This window comes from Scleropages formosus, chromosome 6, assembly GCF_900964775.1.
Source record: "Scleropages formosus chromosome 6, fSclFor1.1, whole genome shotgun sequence".
NCBI lineage: Eukaryota > Metazoa > Chordata > Actinopteri > Osteoglossiformes > Osteoglossidae > Scleropages > Scleropages formosus.
The window spans coordinates 29,163,769-29,191,591 of NC_041811.1; the positions used below are offsets into that span (position 1 = coordinate 29,163,769).

At 51.2% G+C, this 27,823-nt stretch overlaps 1 protein-coding gene across 1 annotated transcript; it reads right to left on the reverse strand.

Moving 5' to 3' along the window:
• Nucleotides 1-25: 25 nt before the first annotated feature.
• mfhas1 (multifunctional ROCO family signaling regulator 1) lies at nucleotides 26-27,759 on the reverse strand. The gene is made up of 3 exons (XM_029252660.1): nucleotides 24,423-27,759; nucleotides 1,591-1,871; nucleotides 26-1,383 (listed from the first exon to the last, which is right to left on the reverse strand). The coding sequence occupies exons 1-2, from the start codon at nucleotides 27,310-27,312 to the stop codon at nucleotides 1,741-1,743; spliced, it is 3,021 nt and encodes a 1,006-aa protein (XP_029108493.1). The 5' UTR covers nucleotides 27,313-27,759; the 3' UTR covers nucleotides 26-1,383; nucleotides 1,591-1,740.
• Nucleotides 27,760-27,823: the final 64 nt, after the last annotated feature.

The following is a 27,823-nucleotide window of genomic DNA, read 5'->3' on the forward strand; positions in this document are numbered from 1 at the left end:
CAAAAAGACAGGTCCACATCGTGGGTACAGAAAGCCGGTTTGTTTATTTGGGATTGGTGCCTTTCACGGGCATGTGGCAAGGTGGCACACCAATAGCCACTAAATGGATCAACCATGCAGATTGTTGCACAGTAAGTAATGGTGAGTGAGATCCTCATACAAAAATAAAGATATTATATACAAAAGGATATTAACTGATTTCTTACATGTTTTACATATGTGTTGCAGTAATTACCCCACACTCTCCCACTTTATGTTCATATGGTTCTTCACTCCCAAACTTGACCACATCATACATCTGTGAGTTATATAATGCAAAGAGTAGACAACAGTGATTGAGGATGACACCTGAACCCCTTAGATATGTGTGTGTGTGTGTTGGGGGAATAAACGATCCAGAAAGGTCTATTCATTTGTCTTAATGGTCAATAGTACTGACCGAAAAATAGCTGAACAACCTTTAAACTTCCCTCCCAACACAACGGAGTAAAGTCCCGATTTTCACACAGGGAACCCTCACTGTTGGGTCCAGAGAAGATCAGTTGTACAAAATTCCATTACTCCAGCAACTTTGGATTCAGTATTTCCTTGGCTTGTCCATGATCCCTCGTGGGTTATTTCCTATATACTTTTTTATATTTAGTTACACTCAGTCACACTGATATGGGCCCCTGCTTCCCAAAGCAAAAAGCAAACATACAAAGTCAGCTGAAATACACGGACACACTCATAACCAGCTCTTGGCCGAACAAACAACCATTTGGACACTTTCGGTTCAGTTCATTTTAAAGGTTTGGTCGATATTGTCCTCTCGCCCTACACCTACAAAGGCATGGAGTCGTCAGTGTTGTGTAAATTTAGTTTTTCCTGCAAATGTAACTGTAATGCAGTCATTTTGAACTCCGCGGTTACAATGTCCCCAAGGCCTCCTGCTGCCAACGCTTGTTGTCGAAACACTGCAATTTGTTTATTTGTCTCGCTTTTCATACGCAGCACCGTGTCATATGATCGGTGAACTCCAAGCTTCCCTCGTAAGATTCTTCGCACTGAATGGGTTTTACTGCGCATCACCGCATCACTGTGGGATATGATTGGTGGTCCATCTAATAGTCTTGCAAGCCAGAGAGGACAACGCCAGAGCCGGTACACCCCTGACCTGAACCATTTAGTTATGTGTTGAAGGACATAGGAAACATGACAATATAGTGTTACACGCAAGGAAGAAGGATGTTCCGTAGACCTGCAGGCTGAGGTGACGAAAAATTCATGAGTTTCCACGTGGCTTTGCCTGAAACACCAGTTTTCAAAAAGTCTCTTTTCAAAGTCCTCTGAGCATGTCTTGGTGACAGGCAGGCCTTCCACTGATGGGCTGGAGCAGGCAGACTATAGCAAGGGACGAAATGAAGAAAAAGAAATACAAGTTACTCTATAGAGTCTACACACGATATGGGAGTTTTCCTAATCCACCTTTGTTTAACGGTTACCGACGCCTGCTTTGTAAGCGGCATCATTTCGTTCTGCTTAAATCACATGCAGCTTCAAATCAACCGGTCAGGCTGGTCTTAGGTCACATGTTAAATGCTCTCTTACGTGTCCATGGGTCCGTCGTTCCTTGGCGTGATGGCACAACGTGGACAGCGGGAGATGCTATGTGGAGCAGAAGCGAGGCGGCGAGACATTGCGGGGCACCCAGAGAGGAGCGGTCGAGTGAGGCGGAGGGGGTTGCGGCAGCTGTGGGGATCATTTCAGGCAGGGGCTGACCACTGTTGGCGTGGGCGGGTACACCAGAGCCACATTGACGCGCTCAGAGCCATTCTTTGGGCAGATGATCTCAGTCATCCCCTCTGGTCTGGGCTGGCTGAGGAGCTCACCTGAGTCGTAGAGAGAAAGAGAGAGAGACATGGAGACCAGTATAAGAGCGGCTGCAAAAACATATAGAAATCAGATTGAAATACTTCCCCACATTATAAATACCGACCCCAACTTCAAGAACTTAAGAGACAATAACTGGGTATCGTTAAAATTTAACAATAACATTGTTACAGTTGCTAGTTACAGCACTTGCTTGTTACACTTACATTTTTACTATTATTGTTGGTTTATTTTTCTAATTTATTATTTAAACGTACTTATTATTATTTTTTTCGTTACTGAGTGGTCTTGTCTATGCAATTGTTCCATGCATCAAAATTTGTCTTACTAGTAAAAAATTGAATAGAATAATAGAACTGAATGGAATGGACATGCAATTATTTTTAATATCGGTGAAGACAATCCCACTAAGTGCGTATTAAGTCACAGAATCAGCTCCGGCAGTAACAGTCCAGCGCATTCGGTACTCAGGGCCAGCTGAGTCCTGCGCCCAGCGACTGCCAGTGAGTAAACACCACCCTTTCACATTCACTGCTGTCACGCGTGGGTGGGAAATGCACAGTTATGGTAGAAAGTTGGAATATTAGAAAGGGAGCTGGAAGACTCCCCATGAATCACCGCTTGCCAGCAATACTGCAAAACTCAGCCAGCTTTTACTGTAAAAGCTGCCGACGCGGACGACAGTTCTCCGTCTTCATCATGTACAGCACACATCACAGATTGACTCATAAAACACAAAACAGAAAAGGTAAGACTGCGTCCGAGTGGATTAAAATGAGTATATTTTTACGCTTGGCAAGTAACGATTTCATGAGTTTGATGCTTTTTAGCTGCATTTTAGCAAACAGGACCCCAACAGCCTAGACAAACCAGTCCTCTACAGTGGGGCAGCTGGTAGTGAAATGGTTGCACTACCAGCTGCCCCACTGTAGAGGACTGGTTTGCCTTTGGACCCAAAAGCTGAAGGTTCGAGTCCCACCTCCAGCTATAGTACACTGAGCAAGGTACTTACCCTGAATTGCTCCAGTACCAATTACCAGCTATGTAAGTGGGTAAATAATTGTAAGTAGCTTAGATGCTTATGGAAAAATGTCAGCTGAAATATAAATTTCAAATGACCCAGAAGGAGTATGGGGTGTGGTGGCACAGTGGGTTTGACCAGGTCCTGTTCTCTGGTGGGTCTGGGGTTCAAGCCCTGCTTGGGGTGCTTTGTGATGGACTGGTGTCCCATCCTGGGTGTGTCCCCTCCCCCCCCCCCCCAGCCTCATGCCCTGTGTTGCCAGGTTAGGCTCCGGTTTACTGTGACACCCCCGTGTGGGACAACTGGCTTCAGTCAATGTGTGTGACCCAGAAGGGGGAAGAAGGAGGATTTGCTCTCAGTATTAATTTTTAAGTTTTCCCACTAGGTGGCATCATCTGATCATGACCACGGAAGGCCCCCCCGCCCCCCCCGCCCCGAGCTGCAAAAGAGGAAGTTCTCTCTCGGACCTAAAGGGCCCTAGAGGCCAGGCTTTGTTTTATTCTCTCAGATCTCAGCTGTAATGGAGGGGTGGTGGAGTGGGGGGTGGTCACTGTGACTAAGCTCTATGTGAGTGTCTGAGGTCACGCTAACTCCAGATATTTCTGGGCCATCTTCTGACTGGGCAGGGGAGGCGCTTAGACAGGATGCCTGAGCGGGACGTCACGTGTTCCAGCCTCCTAATAAAGGCACAGAAAAGCCGACCATCTGCAAGGGGCTCCGGCCAGAGCCTCGTGCAGCAACTGGCGTGGCAGCAGTCCGACATCTGTCAGCTCACGCGTCTCCATTTCCAACGAGTGCCTGGCAGCCAACAATGAAGAGCGCTACTCGTTCATGGCGGACAAGGATACAGAGACAGACAGATATTTCGGATGAAGCGCTACGGGTCATTAACGTGCCACGAGCATCGTTGTTGTTGCTCTTCCACATCGGCGATGTTTCTGGGCCACACATACAATGTATACTAGTGGATCAACACAGACAGGGGCAGATCCATATACATATAAATAGACGGACACACAAGGGTACAACAAGGACAAGTACACAGCGCAGTGATCATGTATCAGTAACTCATCTCTGATTCTATACGGTGCAGACAACATGTCAATCTGAGCCGCTCCATAAAGGCCAGGTCTATATTTAGTGTACAGCTGCACAGCCTGATGGGAGAGAAAACTGCATCTAAAAATAGAGTCCATCACAAAGGTGTCCCACGAACCAGTCAACTAAAAGCTGGGCATGATGGGATTGGGCCGCAAGACCACCCTGGAGAGGGGTAGAGACACATGTGTCATGTGTGTTGTGTCCCCTCCTCTCCTGTCCTCGTGAGATGACCGCTCAGTACTGAGATTTGAGTGCCTGACCCAGCCCGCTACCGTGACTCTATGGGCCAACACTGTGTACCAGCCAGTCATGACGAAAGGTGGGGTCAACAAGCCCCATCAGAACAAGGGCGCAGTGTCTCCAGAAGGACCTTCTGATCAAACTAAGAGAGAAACAATTATGAGAACAGCTGGGATACTGAAAAAAGTTTTACTGCTGTCACAACAGGCTTCCCTAAGGTGCAAAGCCCACAATCTGTTAAAATCACCTTAACGACACCTTCTCGAGGACCTGCTCATGGACGATACCTGCAACGTTCCAACCCTTCGTATACAAGTATCTTCACTGGAGTCCGCGATCTCTGGAAGCCTCTCCTGCATCACAACAAGGAATAGCCCCGTCCCCTGCCCTGCTCAGGTTGCCCCCCCGGGAGCTAAAGGAGCAGTAGTTAGTGGACTAAGGACCCATGACGAAGGGAGAGCCTTGTTAACACGCCACATCCCCAGTGCGCTTATCCTGTGTGACATTCCACCCTCTACTCCTTGTCCCGCCTTCATATCGTACTAGAGCCATGCACAGCCATGTACAGTTCCACACTCCAGAACGTAATAGGAGATCCACTTCTGCAAACCGAACCTGGCTTTTCAATTCCTTACCTCCTCCTAGGTCAACATGCTTTGTGAACCTTCTAGTATCGGAACAAGACAAGGCGGCTGGCGCACACAGCAAGCGAAGATGGTTTTGGGAAGTCTTCATTTCCCTAAGAGATTGCTAATGCACCTGAACAGCCCCACCAAAAAAAAAGCTCCTCCTCGGGGTCCATCTCCAATTTACTGCAACCCTAGTAAGCCAGCGGGAGAACCTGGCTCGGACTTCAAGGCCCAAGCACCGCCGCTGCTAATGGCGGAGCCGAGCGCCTTTGCTTAGGCTCCGCATTCCTTTGGGTCGGCCTTGCGTCGGACAGCCTGGTCCCCGGCCAGCCTCGGAGTTTCGCTTTTTTCCAGAAGAAAGCGCTCCGGCCCTTAAAAGGAAAGCCGAGCTCCGCTCTCACTGGCACTTTTCCTGCCTCGAGGAAAGCGCTGGCTGGGCGCATGCCGTGTTGTGGAAAAAGCCAGCGGTGGGCCGGCTGAGCCGATGGCGTCCCACCAGGCCCCTGCCCTCCGCTTCCTCTCCTTTGTTACGGGCCGCACTGTAAGGACGCGCTCTTTGTGCCGCATCCTGCCACAGTAACAGGAAAACTGAAGGAAACTGAAGCTCTCGCTGACCCGGCACGCTCCTCCGCTCCAAAACCCAGGACGGCATGGCTGCCTGCAGCGGCGCAGCTTCCGGGAGGGACTTCCTGTTTTTTCTACCGGGAGACAAAAAGTTCGTCGCGAACCATAATGGCTGATTAATAAAACTGGCGAACGAGTTTCTGCCTGGCAGGAGTCCCGGTGTGCTGGTCCGCAACGCTGCCACGGCTCTTTCAGCACCAGAGCTACGAGCCGAGAGCTCCGAAGACAACATTTTAAACCCGACGCGTGCAAACGCGCCGCTTTCCCCGTGCCCGTCTCCCTACAGCCGTCTTCCAGCGTCCAGCAACGAGAAACATCCACGATGGTGTTAGAACCACAGCCACGGAGAAACGCAAGTGCTCCTCCACACCTTGAAAGATGCACATCATGTCATATTACATAACTCAAATAGTGAGGTTATATAAATATTACATAGTTGTATAAGAGGATCCTTCAATAATTGCGATACAGATTATTTTACAGAAAAATCATATATTCTATTCCCTTCCCTTTGATTGCCTGGAGGATTTGTGAGCTGTGATCCTTTGTTGGTCAGCGATCACACCCACTCATGACCACAGAAATGACCTGAAGGGGGGGGGGGGGCTCTTGGCACAGAAGCATTGACTTCCCTCAGGGTGACCATTTCTGACCACCCCAGTGACCGTGTGCCCTTTAAACCAAACTGTTTAACCTTTTACCACGGTTTTGTGGAGAGCAGATGACACAGAGGATGTAATTCCGTCAAACCTCGTGAGCAGAAGTTCTTTTTTTTAAAGGAAGGCGCTGATCCTGAACAGCTTCGCTGCCGAATCCACATAAACTGGTTAAACTCGTAAGCTTCTAAGTGCTCTTGAATAAAGTAGTCTGCTAAGCGGTTTTACATTTATTCATTTAGCTGATGCTTTTATCCAAAGCAACTTACAATGTTAAGGTACTTACAATTATTTACCCATTTATACAGCTGGGTCATTTTACTGGCACAATTTTAGGGTAAGTCCCTTGCTCAGGGTACTACAGCTGGAGGTGAGACTCAAACCCACAACCTTTGGGTCCAGAGAAAGCAGCTCTGACAACTACCAGCTACCAGCTGCCCCATTGGTTAAGTAACGGAACACTTTTGATAAACAGAATCGCAGAGGAATGTGAAGGAGGCACAAGTGCTGGCTCGTATCACCGCATCCGCTGAGCTACAGCTCGGCTCCCTACGACTGGAGTGTAACACAAAGGACAATGCTCCCAAGCCCAGTGCATTGTGGGAGACTACAAGGCATGCTGTCAACTGCCAGGGGTAACAATGACCGCGGCAAAGCTGGCGTCGACCCAGTCAGCACAAAGAGATCGCAGACTCGCCTTCATCCGTGTGCTATTACCCTCTAATAAGAGGGCGGTGACGAGAAGGGGGGGGCCTCGGGGACCTCAACGAGCGACTTTCCGAGATCGACCGACTGCATGGAAACACGAGAGTCCGGTTACATGGCACATTATAATCACACCCACAGTAAGCTTCTCAAAACAAACCGGATAGGAGGATTTCATGAAGCGCAAAAGACCAATTTGATCCCAGGAAACAACAAGCTGCTCACTGGAGGCGATGGATTTTCTGGCTAACGGACTAAAACTGACGGTTTTGGCCAGTGGTCCAGAAAGGCCAGCCCTCCATCTGGGGATTATCCAGCGGTGTTACAAACCTCAGTGGGTTTGCGGAAGAATGACCGGCGGTCGGGCCAGTCACTGTATGCCACCATCAATAACACAGCGCAACATCATTTTGAAAAGTTCTCAGTTATGTTGCTTTTGGTGTTGGTTAAGGATTAGTTAAACTTTAGGCGATTATGGAAGTACCACTACTTCTAGAGTGTCAGTTTTAATTTTTGGTACTTCACACCCATTGGAAGATTCTAAAAAGGCACCAGAACATTCTAGAAAGTACCAAAACATTACAGGAAGCATCACATCCTAAAAGGTACTGGAATATTTGGTGCTTGGAAGCTGGTGCTAAAATTCGCCAAAATTTTCTAATTTCAAAAATGTAGAATATTTTTCTAAAAAGTGACATACAGTATGAACTTTGACATACGTATAGTGCCAAAAGTATGATTGTGCAAAGAAAAAAAAAAAAAATTTGACAACGAAATTGCTTTTACGTCATGTCACGAGTGTGAGTCACTGAAATTTTACAGAGGGTTTGGCCGGTGCCCGCTGTGTGGCAAGTCTGGGGTTCGAGTCCTGCTTGGGGTGCTTTGCAGTGGACTGGCATCCCGTCCTGGGTGTGTCCCCTCCTCCTCAGCTTTGCGCCCTGTGTTGCCAGGTTAGGCTCCGACTCGCCGCAACCCCGCTCGGGACAAGCGGTTGTTGACGTTGGTTGGTTGGTTGGTTTTGCTATTAAAATGACCCAACACCTCCCACCATCTCATCTTCTCCAGAACCAGGTCCACAGCAGAGGAAAATTCTAGTGCAGAGAGCATAGCAGCACACAGTAAGCACATGAAGACCAGTTTCTGGAGGATTTCGCCAGACCTTGAGGATTGAGGGGGTTGGGTTTGGGGGGGGCAGTAGACATGATGCAGGCCTCACAGATCCTCCCACAGAATGATCCAGGCAGGCTGTCAGATAGCACAAGCACCGGAGCAATGCCCGACGGCTGCACTGCTCCGAGGGCAATGGATCGCTGTGAAGACATCCTGCCCCCACGTCCCCCGCCCCCAGAAAGAGGAAGGCTCACGCGGTGCAGGACGAGAAGCCGGGGGTGGGGGTTGGGTGGAGGTCGGACGCACGAGCTGATATTCATCTGCAGCGTTTCAGAAAGTGTCTTTCTTGGATTCTGCTGCAGTGGAGGGTGGAGGGGCAGACAGACCACGACTTCTAAGCCCAGCAACACGTGTCACGTGTTCACCGCAAACCCCTCGGAACCTCCTCCGAACGCCTGGGCGACACTTGCGGAACACAAAGAGGAGCTTTTGGGAAAATAAGTTGGAGGTACGAGAGCGAGCAGGTCTAGGGGTGAGCAGGACAGCAGCTTAGTGGGGCGATGAGCATCACAGACAGCTGAAGAAACACACCAACCTTCTCGCAGCCACGGACTCAGAGCTCACACACATTTACAGACACACACACACACACCATGTAGCAACGATGCTGCAATGGCCACTGGGAGCTGATGAGATTTCCGGGCAGTTGTCCGATTCGCCGCTTCTGCTGGAAAGAAGACGGAACATGAGGGATCCCTCAATGAAAAGGAGAACGACGTAAAACAGCGTAACCTTCGAAAAGGCATCTTCATCCAAACGGAACACATTCATTCCCTGCATACCGAACGCTGCTGGGACCACTGGTGATGTAGCGGTTAGAGCTGCTGCCTTTAGACCCAAAGGTCACCAGTTTCATTCCCAACTTCACCTGTAGTACCCTTGAGCCAGGTACTTACCCCAAATTGTAATGTAAGTAGCTTAACATTGTAAGTTGCTTTGGAGAAAAGCATCAGCGAAATGAGCAAATGTACAACGCTGCACAGCCAGTCACAAATAACACACTATTTGACGGAACTCACACACACACACATTTTCGGAACCGCTTGTCCCATACGGGGTCGCGGGGAGCCGGAGCCTACCCGGCAACACAGGGCGTAAGGCCAGAGGGGGAGGGGACACACCCAGGACAGGACGCCAGTCCATCGCAAGGCACCCCAAGCGGGACTCGAACCCCAGACCCACTGGAGAGCAGGACCTGGTCCAACCCACTGCGCCACTGCGCCCCCCCTTGACGAAACTCAGTAACCAAAAAAAAAAAAAAAAAACCGCCTTGAAATACTTCATCTGTACCAGCGATGACAAGTTGATCAAAATTCATTAATGCTGAAATTCCCCAAGGTGCTACCTACAGATGTAGAAATTGCAAATGTGCCTTTCACTGGAACGAAACACCCTTCCCGACACACAGCAGTAGCTGTAATGTGAAAAGCAGACGACTCGCTCTGAGGCTCCCTGGCTTGCAGGAAGTGCCGTCCTGTCTCCGTGGCAACCACAACAAATGAACGCAGCCGTCAGAATTGTTCTGGCATTCTTCGTTCTCCGGTCGTACAAGATCTCCACTTACAGGCAAGTCTGTGCGAAACGCAAAGTATTTCTCATTCCCAGCGGAGGGAAACCACAGAAATCTGTAAATCCTGCATTCCTGTGCTGGGTGAGACAGGAAGTGATGCAAGACACCCTTCGCTGCCGAGAACAACCGACGATTGGGTTCCTGTGACGTCTTTTCTACTCTTTCACCGTTCTTACTACCCACACTGGCCACCCTGTCGGTAAAAGCGTGGTAAAGGTCGACTGCGAAGGTGAGGCTGCTTGCGAGTCACCGGGAGGGACGGCCCACAATGCAAGGCCCTTAACTAGACAAAGTGAGAGACACAAGCTGCTTCGGCCGTCTCCACTGCCTTTGTGAAAATGTGGGGAGAAGCAGCATGTGACCCTCCTGTCCAAAGAACAGCTCCAGACGTGGCGGGAAGGGGGGGGGGGGGGGGATTTGAGAATGTGTGTGTACCGCTGCCAGGACCACCATTCCCCCATCGTGGAGGAACAAGCCAAGGGCAGGGACCCAAAAACAGCCCAGCCAGCTCATTTTTGTGCCTGTTGCCGTGGAGACCTTCGCAAGCAAACTTGTCTGCGAAGGATCTAGCAGCATCTCGGCCAAGCCTGCCGGGGTCCTCTGAGGTTGGGAGCAGCAGGATCACCTGCAAGGCCAAGATGTCTGGTGTCTGCTGATTTCGCACCTTCGGCAGAGTGTCGGCCACAGATCCGGGCTGAGGATTCCCAGCCGAAGCAGCTTTCACCCCAAGGCATTTGCGCGACTTAGAGTTACGCTTTTGCCCACTCGTGAGGCTGATACACACAAAAAACAGACAAAGACAAAGATCTGCTTTGCATTTGCGGGAAAAGCGGCAGCGACGTCCCAACAGGTTACATTTGCCACGATGAGCCTCAACGTCACAAGCACTGCACCCAAGCCGCCGGGGTGCGCGTCCATCTCGCTAGCGGTACGAGACAACTCGAAACGTGACCAACGTCATGAAGCACTACTCCCAGGAGCAAAGGCAGGCTTTCCAGAGCTAATAAGACACAAATCCTTCAGGCATAATTATTTTATTTACTGCCACGCTCTAACAAAAGAGATACGTTTCATTGTTTGCTCTGGACAGCGGCCAGTTGGATATTAACAGGAAACATGAGCACGAGGTACGATGAACACGGAAAAGTCGTACAAAAGCACGGTGACGTGTCTCTGCGCTAAGAGGAGCCACGCTCGGTCAAGATGAAAATCCCCGACGCGACATGCCGTCTCGTCTCCGCCGGCCTCGACGCAGTCTAAACGCCGGCCGCAAGGGAAGGACACGCCCCCCTCCTGCTTGCCTCCTCCACCTTGACCACTAGTCCCGCTCGCACCCCTGTCACTGGACAAGGCTCAGGTCCACAGAGCTCCTGCAGACAAATCAAATTCCCAAACCTGTTTTTGGATGAGAAAGACTATGCTACATTTACAGACAATAAACAGCACCGCGGTTATAAATAAAACTCTGGATGAAACGAAACAGAAATAAAAACGCCAACGTTTGATTCCAGCGGCACAAAGGAACTGGTCGACTCATCTGTAACCGACAGTGGCGTCTACTACGCTACAGACATCTTAACGTGTCGGCCGCTCTTTCTTTTGGGTAAAACTACAGCAATTACAATAAACGACAAAATATATCAAGATCTAGGACAGGCCAGAGCTGAAGTCAGACAAAGGATGCTGTATGTGACATATCCACAGGGTGAGACACTTCAGATGAGCTACAAATATGAGTCAACTGCAGATCTTTCCATGCGTTAATACCACAAGACAGGGACAGTTGGTAGTGTAGGGGTTAGAGCTGTTGCCTTTGGATCCAAAGGTTGTAGGTTCAATTCCTACATCCAGCTGCAGTACCCTTGAGGAAGCTATGGTAGGGTAAGTACTGAGTTGAAGCTGACCCAGGGTGACCACTTGTGTGGCTTTCAAGTCAAGGGAGGAAACAGAGGTGAGTTGCCAGGTCCTTTCTCTGCATGGTGGGAGAGGCAAAGACAGGGCCACTGCACCCCAAGCAGGACTTGAACCCCAGACTCACCAGAGAGCAGGACCTGGTCCAACCCACTGTGCCCCCTTCAACTAAATGAACAAGTGTGAGGAGGAAGATCATGCCCAACAGTAAGGAAGAACCCTTGAAAAGGGACTGGTGCCTTCTAGCAATCCTCAGAAATTGATTTTAAAATGCCCCCTGGCTTGCATGTAAATCGCAGACATCGTCAAAGCAAACGAACCTAGGACTCTGAAGACCGGCACCGAAACAGATGTGACCAGACAAAGTGTTTTTGAAACAGCTCAAATCCCAGAAGGACACGGTAGTCCTATCGATGGGTGTCGACCCAGAGAGCTTTCCACACCAATCCAGAGACTGGGCCTTACAGAGCCTGTAGGGAAACTTAAACAACAGAGATACCGTAGAAATGTTGGATACTAGAGACATGTTGGGCTCCCTGGATGCTGTGCCCTCAAAGCTAAGATTATTCATTACACACCTGACTGATCCAGGGTCCAGAGCCTATGTGGGGCTACAGCTTGTGGTTACTTATGGTACAGCCCCACACCTGGTGCAGCTGGACAGAGGACCCCATCTCCCCGTCCACATGATTAGAACAACGTCAGGAAGCCCATCCTCTCTGCGCTTACCCTCAACATGTCAGACCCTCATGTCTCAGTGGGCCTCAACTCTGCTCCTTGAGGTTAGGCAGTCCTCCACGGCTCCGAGTAACGCAGAAAATAAAATACCTGGAACGCATACCAGGGAGCAATCAGTCAGGCAGCGAGTACACACACATCCACAGGGAACACAAGTGTGTGTCCCGAGGACTCGTTCCCTTAGAAAGCGAAAGGAGGAGGAGAAGCCAGCATAAATGACTCAAACCTTTCCCCTAATGTGCATGGAATCATTTAGAGCAGAGACCCAGGAGGTGAGTCCTGTTCCAGCTCGGGGAAGCGTCCAACTCTGTCCAGGACTGCACCGACCAGCACGTTGTCTCACCGTAAAACATCCCATAAAAGCTGTTTTGTGTTTCTGCTTACATCTACATTTATTTATTTAGGTGACACTTTTCTCCAAAGTGACTTACAATGTTAAGGTTACAATTATTTACCCATTCATACAGCTGGGTAATTTTCCCAGAGCAATTTTTTCAGGGTAAGTACCTTGCTCAAGGGTACTACAGATGGAGGTGGGAATCAAGCCTGCAACCTTTGGGTCCAAAGGCAGACGCACTAACCGCTACGGTACCAGCTGTCCCATCTTGATAAACTCTTTCATTCTGAGATGTGCTGGTGACTCCTGGTACCAGAGTAGCAGGTCTGTATGTGAGAAGAGAGAATACAGCACACCGACCATCATCCAGGAACACTCCGAGTGGCCAGGAACATCCGCCGAAACTCAGTAACGCCACAACCACGCGTGCAGACAGGCAACCTCAAGTCCTCACAAGCAGCACCAGTGACCTCCAGCTTTGTGAAAACACAGCTGCCACTGTATTAGTGTGAGTATGAACTAAGGCGCTGCTCTGAAATTCATTGGAAAGATAAACATCCCTGGAGATAATAAAGAACAGGAAAAGGAATCCGATCACGCCGAGGAGAGTCGGATCTGGGAGCCTCTCCAGGACTTAGGTTCTATAAAAGCTGAGCAAAGTTTCAGGGTCTAAAGTCAGGTAAAGGAGTCAGAGTCGTAACCGATGATCAGCGATGAGACCCGAGAGTCAGAGCTCGGAGTCTGAAGGGAATCGGAGAGCTGGCTGCCAGGCATGTATCCCTCGATCCCCCATACACCCCTGTTCTAAAGCAGTTCTCCGTGGAGATCCGACCATCCTCCTGCAGCTCAGGTTTCACTGCTGACAAAGGGTGCCGAGAGGATCAAACGCATTCCAAAGTACCATCGGAGAACGAGAAGCCTAAAAAGTCAGATTCTGAAACTGTTGAAATATGCGCCCCGAACCCTGACAGGAATCAATAAGCAAAGCAGCTGGAGAGGCATTCCTCTGTAATCCAAGCTGCGGTTTCACCCAAGGAGCACTGCTGCTTGACCGAGGCGGAGGAATATCAAGGGTTCCTTGAGTTGAGACAGAGGTTGGGTTGTTAACCAGAGAGGACTCATCGCTACCTGCGATTCTAGCGCGGTTTGAGATGACACCATCCGAAAGGGGTTACCTGCTGAGTAAGACCCCTGCCCCCCAAGCCCAGTGCCAGCGCAGCAGAGCTCCAGGCTGCCTGGTGACATAACGGGATTGCCATCCTCTCCCAAGGATTAGCTCACTGAGCGGGGGGATGGGGGGTTGGGGATTATCTCCGAGAGGAAACAAAAACAATGACGTCATCTCCAACTGAGCCCCCACGTGACTCCGCTTCCTCTGGAGACCCCATTAAACTGCTCTTCTTTACCATACCTCACCCCTACATACCCCACAACTGCACTTAGTATATGGTAGAGAGGGGCTTCACAACGGACGTCAGGATTCTTCCCCGGAAGCCGTATTTCAGCCATCTAACGGCCGCAGCTGACGGAGCCTCTGACTCGATCGCATCCCGCCTCAATCAAGAATCAGACACCACAGGCCCCTCTCTCCTCCTCCGATACCTGGCAAGGGGCCAGAAATCCCCGCCATCCTGACCAGTCCATTGTAAAGCATCTAATAACCACCTTTTTACTTCGTCGTCACTACGAAACCTTCCTGCAGTCAGTCTTGACGGCTTATCGTTCAACTGAAAAAGAAGGATGAAAGAATAAAAAAAATGCTGCAATTTTTTTTTTTTTTAATCTTAAAAGAACTGGATTATAAAGGGAAAACTCAGCTGCCAGTACCTGATCAAAATAACCTTAATTTCCACAATAACCTTCAATTCAAGGGAGACCCCTGAACCCAGGAAAACCTTTAGTGTGGATATACTAACTCCATGTATTAACTTATAAGACTGTCAGCTCTTCCAAGAAGCGCTGAGCAAAATAATGACAATAATACACACACACACACACACACATTTTCAGAACCGCTTGTCCCTTACGGGGTCACGGGGAACCGGAGCCTACCCGGCAACACAGGGCGTAAGGCCGGAGGGGGAAGGGGACACACCCAGGACGGGACGCCAGTCCGCCGCAAGGCACCCCAAGCGGGACTTGAACCCCAGACCCACCGGAGAGCAGGACTGCGGTCCAACCCACTACGCCACCGCACCCCCTTCATGACAATAATAATAATCCAATAATAAATAGGAACAAATAAATCCATCTATTATTAGATTTTTGTTACTTAAATTATATTATCCATTTCGGTTCAGCCTCTGGTCCGTCACACATGATTTAACAGAGGAGCACAGCTCCCGGCTTTATATCTGCATCAACATCTGGAATTCCAAACAGCAAAGTTTAAATAAAAAAAAAACTTCCTATCTTTGTATAGAACTTTCGATTTCAGTGAACTCACTGCACTTTTTATACCAAAGTCTCATTTTCTGTACTATTAATATAGGTAAATTTTACCAAAATCAGATTAATTGTGCAAATTTGCTTTATTACAGTTCAATCGCTGAGTGGAATTTCAGGCTATCCTTTATTTCTAAATGCTGTTCCGCAACCACTATGCCCTCAAGCAACCACGTACGGTACATCTTCAAGCCTTTTCTGCCTTTCTGTCCTCTGTGCAGCCATTCATTCATGGGACAACAGCAATACTGCTGACCCCCCACAGAGCTCACAGCGCTGGCACAGTTGTGACCTCTCTATCTCTCTCGCACACTGCTGCTGCTGTCATGACGATCGCTGAGCTTCAGCATGGACTGGTCTCTCCGTCAGGTCTTGTTTGCGGTGGCTTTGCAAGCTTCTACATGCTTCTTAGCGCTCCTTGTTCCTTGAGAATGTGATGCCACAGAGTGTCCCGGCCGTCCCGGCCCTCCCAGCCCTTCCACCACAATCCTGGTTCCCCTCCACCGGCCGCCTGCCCCAAGGGCGCCGTTGCCCTGAACTGCTGCCAATCTGCCGCATAACATTGACCGGGCAGAGACGCCGAGCAGAGGCCAGCGCAGGTAAACCACACTGCACTCTTTTGGTCACACTTGTGCACAATGTTTACATGCCACCCGCAACCACGGCATTCCATCGCATGTCCGCGTATGGTACAAATAAACAAACCTCCACGGCCGGATAGCTGTTTGTTGAAGGTACACAATGAGGCTGGACAGTGATAGAGTTCAGGAATAAGAACAGGACCAGGGGAAGTGCTTAGAGCACTGCGGTGAGAGGGGGGCAGTGACTGGTGCTCCAGCAAAAGGTACCCACCTGTATGAATGGGAAATGATTGTAATTACCTTAAAACTGTAAGTCACTCTTGAGAAAATCCCCAGCCAAATGAATTATCTCACACACACACACATGCACGCACACACACGTTGGCTGAAACTGCTTGCCCCGAGCGGGGTCACGGCGAGCCGGAGCCTAACCCGGCAACACAGGGCATAAGGCCGGAGGGGGAGGGGACACACCCAGGATGGGATGCCAGTCCATCACAAGGCATCCCAAGCGGGACTCGAACCCCAGACCCACCAGAAAACAGGCCCCGGCCAATACTAATAATAATAATAATAATAATATGCACAAAGAGGCAGCACCCTGCTGTATCTGTGCACTGAAACCTAACCCTGGCAGAGTTATGGGGAAATATCCTTGGGAAAACAAAAGGTAACCAGAGGATGATGTCAGCGGCTGACGGTGTGAGCGGGTAAAGAACTTATGGTTGACCGGCAACAAAAGGGGAGAAGCCTTTCTTCACCTCTCTATGGGAATGAAGACGGAGGGCAATTCTTTACCTGTTTCACTTCTCAATGCAAACAACCACTTTCTCCTGCAAGCATAAGAGCAGATGTTTATGACTTTATTTAATAACGTTCATAACTTGCTTCTGAAAGCATAGAATGCACTCTTCGGGTTGTCTTTAGGACTTAGATTTCGTGATTGAATATTGTTATGACTGCTGAATTTGAGACATTTTGGTGAGGAAGTAGTATGTGGTTTTTTTTTTTTTTTTTTTTGGTTTCTCCCCCCAAGAGAAGTGTGCATATGGCTGTTTTCAATAAAACTTATTCTAAATTATTACTCTTATTCAGCCAATTTCTGGGATTAGAAGAATCTGAGACAACCCTTCTTGAAGCCTACTTTCACATCAGCATTTAAAAAACATATTACAGGCAGACCTGCTTAGATTTACATCAACATAAAGGATTTGCTCAAATGGCTTAGAAATGACTTGATTCAACAATCTAGGAGGGAAGAACCAAATACCTCACGGGTTATGAGGCCAACTAGAAAGTGCTCACGTCTGCTCACCGCTGGTCAGCCCAGCCACTGTCTATCAGGGGAAAGCAGATGAATAAATGTTTACCTTGAAAGAATGTGTTTCCCAAACAGGGGCCTGCTGTCAGCTCAGGAATGACAGTTAACCCCTAAATGGGGGGACACTGTTGGGTTTGGTGCGTTACGTTGAGGGATTCACTGGCCCGAGGGTAACACGGTCAACTCCACACAGTCCTCGTCCTCCAACGAGCTCCAAAGAGATACAACGTGGACTCGCTGTGTGGTGAGCTGCTCTCCATACTCCACCGGGCACTCATTTCAAATGTAACACAAAGAAGTACCCTTACACCCCCTACAACTGCTGTGTGATCCTTTAAGGATGACTCATGGCTTGATTGTACGGGTTTTAAAGTTGTGGTTTGTGAATTACACCGTACAGTCCAACCCCCTCAACACCAGCCAGTGTTAAGAGGGTTATAAAGAGCTGGTGGGACAACTTGTGTGTTCATGAGTGTTGAACAGTCCTCTTCCGATGAGTCTTTTGTTTCAGACGTTTCTTCCTCGGTGTCACACACAGAAACGTAGGTCAAAACAGCTGAATCTCTGTCTACATTTAAGAAGGGTCTTAAAACTCACCTCTTCCAGACTCACTTCTCCCATGAGCTCTAAAGTTCATGCGATGTGTGAATGTTCATGCGCTATAACTTTGAGATCAAAACTGCCGAATAACGGAAAAACCTTCACGCAGCTACTCGTGTCATGCAAATGTTAAAAAAAATAAAAATTAATAAGGAATGTGATTAGGAATTATCGATTATTTGAATAAACTTTCACGCAGCTACTCGTGTGATGAACACCGGTTCATATGGCGGAAAGAAGCAAACTTACTGTACTTTAGAATCACGCGCCTGCATCTAAGTCTCTCTTTCTGAAAACGTAAAGCACACATTGAATTCTCTGTGAGGTGTGCGGCACTTTGGAGAAAAGCGCCTGCTAAATGAATAAATGTAAAACCGACAGCTTCAGTTGATACGGATGTGATCTGCCCACCTCCTCGACACCATTCGATCAACTACCATATTGCCCCTTTGAACCGAGGTGTCTGACCTCAAAGTGCCCAAACTGCATCAGAATGGCCCTGAGATGCATAACTTTACACCTGGATTTTACCTGCAACCTAAAGCAGGAGCTGAGCTCATGATATGGTATGGTATGGTCAGAACTGCTGAATCCCTCTCAACATTCCAGAAGGGTCTCAAAACATCTCTTTTGGACACGCTTCTCTCCTGATCTCCAATGTGCTTCATAAACGCGTGCTGTGTTGTCTGTTTGGAAAACCCTACATGTACCTACTCCTGTAATGTACACTTGTTTTTACTGTGGTCTGTGACAAATTGACCGCGCTCATGTTTGCATCCAAAACTCTCCTTCCGTCGGTGTGATGCACTGTTCAATTGTTCTCATAGATGTATCCCGCTTTGGAGAGAAGCGTCTACTAAATGAATAAATGCAAATATATGCCAATGGACCCAAAAAAACACCTTTTTTCCCCAGCACTCTTATATACCCAGGATCTCTGACATGGGCTACCAGGTTGGTACTGGGCTAGTAAACCCAAATGTAGATATGCTGGCAAGACTTTGGTTGGGCTGCACACTTTCTGCTTTACACAGGTGGCGCGGTGGCTAAAGAACTGCATCGGTGAGAGATCAGGTTTGGTTTAAAGTCCACGGAGGAGACCGGTCACTCGAGAGCTTCAGTACTAAAAAGAGTCTGTTAAGCAGAGCAAATAAACTCTTAGTTAAGCAAATAAAAAAAAAAAGAGCCGGGCACAGGGAGACGGCGCAGAGCGGTAGGACACACGCCTGTTTGTTCACACGCGCTCCAGAAAACACCACCTTCGTAGGCAAACAGCCGCACATTCCACACACTGCGGTTAGCGAGGGAGACGCTGCGTTTCCCTGTCGTCTGCAGCAGACGTTATGCACGTCGCTCGCCGTCAGTCCCTTCATGCATGGGAAAGGAGGGTGAGTGTGTGTGTCTGTGTGTAATGTGTGGGTGGAGGGTGTGGAGGATAATGACCCTGTTTTCAGACCTGTTCCGAACGCCAACGTTTGCGTTCCTCACCTGCTGAGAGAAAAACGTCTCGCCGAGAGGCATTGTCGTGGGATCATTTACCGGTTGCAGAAGCGAGGCTCGAATCTTGGAGTGCGTGGGAGACGGAGCTGCCCGGTGGACTGGACCGGAAGAATCGGACCTGCCTGAGCGGCCAAACCGATCCTTCTGAAACCCGAAGCGATGGAAAGATTTGCAGAAGACTGATCCGCTCTAGGCTGTCATTATGAAAGGTTCCCAAGGTTTCAAAAGGGTGGGACTGAGAACTAAGAGTATGTGTGTGTGTGTGTGTGTGTGTGTGTGTGTGTGTGTGCGTGCATGCCCATGAGTGCATGAACAGCTGAGGTCCTTCATTAAGTCTCAGTAGGAATCAGACTTGATAATCGATCGCAGTCCTAACAAGCACCGCAGTGATGCTGAAAGTACCGTGTGTGTGTGTGTGTGTGTGTGTGTGTGTGTGTGTGAGGGGGCATGTACACAACCATGGTGCTGTTGAAACTAGCAAACAAATTATTTTATTATGGCTTTTATAATATTTATTAAATTGATATTTGTAGAGCCTGCATATTCTAAATATTATATTTACCCCATATTCGCGTGGGTTTCTTCCAGGTGCTCTGGTTTCCCCCCACAGTCCAAAGACATCTTTAGGATGAAGTGGTGACCTATAATGTGTGAATGTTTGAGTAACTATGTGCATTTGTGGGTACACTTTTATGGACTGGCATCTCGCACATGGTGCATCGTACCTAGCCTAGCGCTCTGTTCTTCCAGGAAAGGTTCCTGACCACCAGGACCCTGCCTAGAGCAAGCGGTTAACAACAGTGAGAGTGTGAACATGAAAGTTATCATAACAGATGTGGCATAATTGTTTCCGGAGGGAATATGTGTTTGTAGAAACACTGTAACCTGTAACCTTCATTAAGTCTCCATAAAGCATGAGGCCTGTGGCCCTTCCTTGCAGGTCCTGTCATGTGGCAGCTGCTCCTGTCATTGACGGCCGTGCTGTTTCGGGGTGGGGGTGTGTCCAAAAGAGTCTCTCTCCCAGAGTGGGACTTGAATAGGGTGCATGGGGCTGAAATTGCAGCTCGGGGCTGAATCTTGACCCCTGCATTATGATCTCTGACCTTTGACACAAGCCACAGAGCGCACAAGACCCCCCCCCCCCTCCCCGGGGCACTGGGGTCACATTCCTATTAACTTGCCGGGAAGATGCAAGTTTAGACATCAGCTGTGTTATTTCCACAAACTGCAATCATCATTAATGTATTGTAATTTGCATATACATGGAGTGGGATTACAATGGCACACATCACCCAGTAATTACCCCCCGCCCCCCCGTCACCGGGATTATACCGCAGTCACAGCGTTTGAACCGTCCATTACTGTCTCATCACAGAGGAACAGGGAGCACATGTCCACAGTTTCCAAATGACAGAGAAGCAAGCGAAGCACGAGGTCACTTATTTTTGCCCAGTAAGTAAAAAGAGGGTTTCCTTTCAGCTCATGCCAGCTCACGCCCCTCCCCCCAGTCCTCACCCCATTACCCGATCCGGGAGACGGGCCTCCGCTGTCATGCTCTCGCGGCTCTGGAGCGGAACCCAGCGTGATACACGTCTGCAAATGTGCCACCCTTACATAAGAGGAAACCTCATCCACAATCTTGCGCTCATGCTGTGATCATTAGGAGCGGGGACAGAGAAGCCGGCAATGAGTATTTTCCCGTACAAAGGACACCCTTTTGCAGCCGAGTACAACGGTGCCCTTTAATAATGTTGTTCATTGGCAAAACAACACATGATTGTCACCAGATAACGGCCTTTCCAGATTCTTCCCACAACGAGCAAAGGCATAAAACCTCCTTGCGTACCACTTCATACCAGGAAAAGAAATCATTCCCAGCTTTAAAAAAAAAAAAAAAAAAAGTGCAATATAATTAAAATCTTTTGCTGAAAAGAGAAATTATTTGCACACAGTGAGTTGGCCAATCAGTGGATCGTAATGTTCCTTTCGTCTGTTTTAGGGCAAAGTGCAGGGAGCTCATGGAAAGAAAAATCTGGGCAGACGGAGCAGCGTACCTAAAAAAAGTGCACATGAATAACTGTCACAAAATACGGAACACGATACATTTATTCGTTCAGCTGATGCTTTTCTCCAAATTGACTTACAATGTTAATAATACTTACAATTACTTACCCATTTAGACAGACACACACATTGACCGAAACCGCTTGAACCAAGCGGGGTCGCGGCAAACCGGAGCCTAACCTGGCAGCGCAGGGCGCAAGGCCAGAGGGGGAGGGGACACACCCAGGATGGGATACAAGTCCTTTACAAGACACCCAAAGCGGGACTCGAACCTCAGACCCACCAGAGAGCAGGACCCGGCCGAACCTGCTGCGCCACCGCACCCCCAGCTGGGCAATTTTACTGGAAGTACCTTGCTCAAGGGTCCTACAGCTGAAAGAGGGATTGAAACCCGTGACCTTCAGGTCAACATGCGGCAGCTCTAACCACTACACTACCAGCTCCATATGAGACTGCATTAATAAAAAAGCTCCGGTCAGCTCAGTTTGGACGATACATTTTGAGCTCTTTATCTTGACTCTAAGCATGAAATACATTTTTGAAACAGATGTGTGACCCCAGCGTTTCCTCTGGAACACTTCTCCTATAATACCTGCGGAACGAGCTCTAGATGTGCCTGAGCTCCACCGAGCCACGGCTACACGCTCGATGGGCTGCGGCAATCCCATAGCCTTCCGGAGTGTGGTAGGGGGTGGATTCCTTTCCGGGATCCTCCCCCAGGCACATGGCTGCGGAGGACGTGGCCGGAACGAGCCTGGTTGACCTGGACGATTTCTCGGTAACCCCGGGACATGGCAGAGATTAGAGCCCCGCGCACGGGCATCACGTTGGACGCTGCAGAGAGCAGGGCGGGAGGAGGAACAGGTGGCAGCAGGCTTTGTTCCAGTCACGTTCCGGTGACACTGCCCTAAACACAGGTTGCTCTGCCTCTGTCTCACCACATTGTCCCCGAGTAGAGTCTGAGTCAGGTACAATGATGCTATTACATTACCGCCGTCACAGATCTCTGCTCCTCCTGTTGGGGTTCACCTGGGCCTAGAACACGGTCCGTTCTCGGTCGCCCTTCCTAGCTCCGGTCTCATCATTTGCTCCAAACGCTCACACACGCACCACTGCTGCGGGCCCAGACAGATGCCTGCGGAGTTGATCCAAACACGGAGCTCAAGGTCAGGCGGGGTGAGTGTGTGTGTGTGTGTGTGTGTGTGTGTGTGTGTGTGTGTGTGTGGGGGGGGGGGGGTGTTGTAAGCACTTGCTGACCAAAACTGGGAGAGCAGAGCAGAAACGAGGAAGGTGACCACACCCCAGGCAGCGAAGCGCAAAGTTGTGTCACGGTACATCGCTCGCAGCAAATCCGCGGTTCAGCTCCAAACACAGCCGCGCGAACACACAAACGCACGCACTCCGACTGCGTCTTACGCAACGCACTCGCGCCGTCGGGATTATCCACCGCTTATCCGCTTTATAAATGCCACCTCCGTGGATTTACAAACGGCACCACCCTGCAGCTCCCTTCTCGGGCCCGCGAGCACACGGTCGGCTAAAGTCGGATCCGTGCGGCAAAAACACCCCTCACGCCGCGTAGATGCCCTGGAGTACACTTTGAGCGTGAGGCCACACGACCACCAGCGGCGACAAAGGAGCCGTGTCACCGTGCAAATTCATCAGCATCAGCCCGTCCGTGATTTAAGAGCCACGCCGACAGTCTCCACCGCTTGAACCCTAACAGCGCTGCCTGGCAGCGCCTTTCGCTCCCACCTCCCGTAGCTCAGCCACAGATACAAGAACATGAGTCCACTGCGGGTCGCTACTAGGTCACCAGACACATATTCAATCAGTCAAACCCAGACACAAAATACTGAGTCGTTAGATGGAAAAGGATGGTTGAACCCAACAAGTTTTCGCAATTTCAACATAAGCAGGAGAGTTTTTTTTTTTTTTTTTTAACAGTTGACCAGCCGTAGGTCGCGACAATTGAGGTTGATTTGACCGGAACTGAGTTAGCAAGTTTCCCTCTCCTCCCTAATCGACCCGTTCCTTAGACCGACAGGGTCTCTGCGGGAGTTTAGAGAAGACCCTAAATGCCGGCCTCTTATCTGCAGTCGCGGAATCAAAAAAAAAAAAAAAAAAAAAAGTCATGTTGCCAAGGTAACCATCCCATGTGCCAAGGGAAAGCGAGCTGTGTGCTCTCATTGGGAAGGCGGGGGTGAGGTCTGAACCAATTTGTGTGTCGAGGTGGGGCTTCAAGCCCCCGCGGGACCCCGCAGTCATCATCCCCGCCAGCCTTTGTTCAGCCATCATCCCCTTCTGAACCCGACCTCGTTCGGAATCTCCGCTGCGCACCGTGTTATTCCTCCCGGAAAGAGTATCGTTAATAAATACGTTTAGGTTCCCGAAGGCATAAAAAGGCCTCCCTGTAAAGCCTTTTGGAAAACACTGCATATCGTGCACGGGAAGAGATGGCGATGCCGTACCACACCCTTCCTAAGAGACAGTCTCCATGACAACACTAAGCTTCCCATCTAATGGTGGCTGCGACAGGACATACACAAGGTTACTACGCACACGCAGGAACACGGCCGCTCACATGCGTACGGGGATGCGAGCGGACGCAAACGCACGGACACGCGCGCGCAATGAAATGCACGATCACACGCACGCATCATCCATACACACTTAAAAAGCCACGCGCGTGCCACCGCACACGAGCGCGGTCTCTGGAGTGGCGTGCCCAGCAGCGTCCCGAACGAATCCGCGACAGCCTGGACAGGAGCGTCATGTTGCCCGTCAACCGTTCCCCTGTGAAACTAATCGGATTCGACGGCGAAGCTTTCGGGGCAGATCCCGGGGACGAGGTTCCTATTACAGTATTTACATTACAACCCGGTGCCCTCGTACAGCTCGCAGCTGCACACTTTCACGCTGATGGATATTTGATGAGGCGATCAAGTCCCGACACCGGGCTCGGCGGTCTAACATCGGTGCAGCCCTTCCCGAGAGCCAGAGCCAGAGAAGCGTCTCTGTTTTCTTCAAAATGCTAAACGGGCCAAAAAACAAACAGTACTGAACCCCCCCACCCCACCCCACCCCACCCTTGAGGAAAGAAATCCATTGTTAGGGTTCGCATTTCCTTCCAAGGAAGTCCCATTCGAAAGGCCCTGTTTTTCTGAGCATTGTTTTGCCCTTGCGGTCACGCGACTCCCCAGGATTTCCCCAGACACGCTTTCGTGCCAAGAAAAATATCGTTTTAAAAGCGCATCTCTATCGACAACTGCGGCATCCAGAAGCGCCAGAGCTCCTGTACGGTGATGAGCCCAAGCTGTGTAGGACCATAGCTCACCTGGGAAGGTGTGCGGGTTGGGTGACCCTCTCTTCAGGCACTTGGAGCACAAGATGTGCACGGAGTAGTAGAGGCCCGGCCACTCCTGCAGCAGGACGTTGAGCTCCTCCACCAGGGGAGTGATGGCCTGCCAGGCCGTCCAGATGTTGGGCAGAGAGGCGTGGCTGGCGATGGACAGGGTGTCGGCCTGCAGCCGGCAGCGAGAAGGTCGGTGGGTGACCACCACAGGCACCTTGCCGCGGTACGCAAAGACGTGATTGCGGCCGTCGGAGCGCTGCACCACGTGGCTGTTGATCTGCACGCTGTAGCGAGCGAAAAGCCCCGGCGGCAGCAGAGACGGGAAGCTGTACTCCACCTGCAGCTGCTCCACGGACAGCAGCTGCCCCGCGGCGCCCAGCCCGCCATTCACCCAGGCCTCGGCGTGGGGTTCCTCGTTGCTCACGTAGCTGGGGAATTTGTACCAGACGGCGGCGCCGTTGAGCGGCCTGCTCCGGGGCTTGTTGACGCAGTAGCACACTCCCATCTTTTCAAGCAGCTCCAGAATGAGGTGCAAGTCCTGCTGGGTCCGGACCAGCGGCTGCAGGAGCAGGCGGATGACGTGCGAGGGCAGCAGACCATGCAGGAGGAAGCTCTCCACGTGGTGCTGCAGCTGACCCCCCGCGGCCTCGCCGCCCTCGGCCCGCAGCCTCTCCAGCAGCGCCGACGGGTCCCTGTGGAAAAACACATTGAGGATGGCGATGAACTGGGGCAGGTTGTGGAAGACGTACTCCTTGAGCGTGGGGCTGTCCTCGAAGTAGAGCAGCTTTCCGCTCTCGTGCAGATAGCACAGCGCGCTCTGCAGCCGGTCCTCCGTGAGCCCCGCCTGCAGGCCCAGTCTCGCCGAGTCCCACCAGGACAGCCACAGCTCCTGGGGCTTGAAGTGCAGCTCCTCGAGCATCTGCCAGGACCTGGGTAGCACGCGGTGCAGGTTGGGGAAGATCTCCCTGTGGTCAGCCACAGACGTGAGCTTCTCCTTCAACCGCCCGATGTTGCTCAGCGTTCCCACGCAGCTGACTCGTAGCACAGGGGACAGGATCTGCAGCCGGTGGTTCAGCAGGTACTGCAGCTGGGCCTTCTTGCGCCGCAGGTTCTTGTCAGACACTCCGTAGAAGAGGACGTGGGGGTTGGACATTCTGACATCGAAGCCTTGCTCCAGGGCCTGATCCACCTGGAGGGCGAGGCCCCGCAGGAACTCCGTGTCCCGACGCTCCTGCAGCGCGATCTGCCGATGGATGTCCAAGCACTTCTCCTCGGCCTCGACCTCCCGGCACTGGTCCGCGTGCGTCCCTACGACGCACACCACCGCATGGGGCACTTTGGCACCCAGCACGTGGAGGAAATAGCCCACATGGGTGTAGAAGCTCTTGGGCGTGTATGACTTTAAGTTCACCACCAGGATGTACAGAGCGCCGGGCGAGAGGAAGAAGGGCTTGATGAGGTCATAGTTCTGCCTCCCTGACAAATCATACACGATAAACGTGAGACTGCGATCGGCGTCCGCCACCCAGTTCGTAACGGCGATGCCTTCGTTTCCCAGAGCAGCACAGTCGCTCGGCGCTTTGCTCACGAGGCACTGTCTCAGCCTGGTTTTACCTGCTTTCACCTGCCCCATCAGCACCAACTTCAGCCTGGGCTTCACAGCTGGCTGCGAATGCACGAGCTCCTTTTGATAAGCCGCTATGTACGGGATGCCCTTCATGCAGACCTCGTAGGGAGGTTGGATGAGAGGGTTATCCTTCACCTTCCAAATGTTGACCCTGGCAAGCTTTCCAAAGTCGTCAGGAAGAATAGCGATTTGGTTACCCTGTAGAACCAGCTCCTCCAGTTGCCCGAGCTCCACGATGGAGTCGGGCAGATACGTAATTCTGTTATTGTCCAACCACAAATTGGCAAGCTTCGACAGGCGACCTATCTCGTCCGGAACGAAGGTTAGTTTATTTCTGCTCAAGTAGAGCTCTTCCAGGCCTGCAATCTCCAGGATGGCGGGGGGGAACTCCTCGAAGGCGTTTGAGGACAGGTTGAGCATTTTGAGTCTCTGCATCCTGCTGAAGGATCGGGGAAGGGCCGCGAGCAGGTTCCCATCCAGCATGAGGCTCTCCAGGTTTTCCAGGCTGCAAAAGTCCTCGGGTAGCGAGGCCACCTGAGTTCCGCTCAGCCACAGGATCTTGATGGAGCGCAGGTTAGCAATGCCCCTGGGAAGCCCTCCCAGCCTGTTCCCAGAGCAGTCCAGCTCCTCCAGGTCATCCAGGGTGACAACTTCCGGGGGGAAGCAGCTGAGCTTATTGTGATCCACGTCCAGCGTGCGAAGCTGCCGCAGCCGGCCAACGGCCGAGGGGAGGCCGAGCAGCTCGTTGAAGCTCACGTCCAGCTCCTCCAGGCGCTGCAGCTCGCCGATCCACGGGGACAGGCTCCGCAGCTTGTTGTGGCTGACGCAGAGCTTCTTGAGCCCCCTGGGGAAGGCCGCGTCCTCGGGGAGCTCGGTCAGGCAGTTGTGGCTTAGGTCCAGCTCCGCCAGGTGGGCCAGCTCGAGGACGGCCCGCGGAACCGCGGCGAAGCGGTTCCTCCGGAGGACCAGGACGCGCAGGTTGGCGAGAGCGGCGGCCAGCCCCGCGGGCAGCTCCCGGAGGGAGTTGTTGCCCAGGTTGAGCACCTCGATCTCGCCCACATTCTCGGGCAGGATGATCTCCTGGCTGTCTTTGGTGCTGAGCGTGAGCTGTCGCAGGTTGCTCCTCAGCTTCCTGGAGCGAAGGGCCGCGTCCCTCCACAGCCGGGCCGTCTTCAGATTGTTCTCCTGGTCGCCCATCCTGCCGCAGGGAGACCCCTCCTCCGTGTTTTCACGGAGAGCGATCATCTGTTACCCTGCCAGCATGGTGGTCTTCCTCCGAGCCTCACCAACAGCCCCGCTCCGCACCAGGGCCCTCACAAAGTCAGCATCAGCAACATCTGGAACATCATCAGCGACAGCGCAGCCCCCTCCGGCCGAAAACACGTCTGAATGTTGAAACGCATCGGGGAGGCAGCGATGGGCGCGCGGCTCTCTGCGCATCCTCTCCTTCTGCGCCATGGAACACGGCAGCGACACACACTCGTACACGCGCGCGCGCGCGCGCGCACACACACGGAACGAGTCCCTTTAGTCGGAACGGTCTCCTCCGAGAGGCGGGCGGCTCTCCCCGCGCCGCCAGCGCGTCCCTCGGTACCACGACATCCACCACGCGGCGCGGAGCTTTCAACGAACGCGATCCGGTGGAACAACGCCCATCACCCGCGCGTGCGTGCGTGCGTGCGTGCGTGCGTGAGTGAGTGAGCGACAGCGAGCGAGCGAGTGTGTGCGCGCGCCGCGCCTCTCCGCTCCGCTCCGC

Excerpts from the sequence above, each read along its gene's own strand:
- mfhas1 (XM_029252660.1), bottom strand. The coding sequence starts at position 27,312 with ATGATCGCTCTCCGTGAAAACACGGAGGAGGGGTCTCCCTGCGGCAGG. Across the intron at positions 1,872-24,422 it reads CAACCCGCACACCTTCCCAG|GTGAGCTCCTCAGCCAGCCC; the intron begins GTGAGCTATGGT and ends TCTACGACTCAG.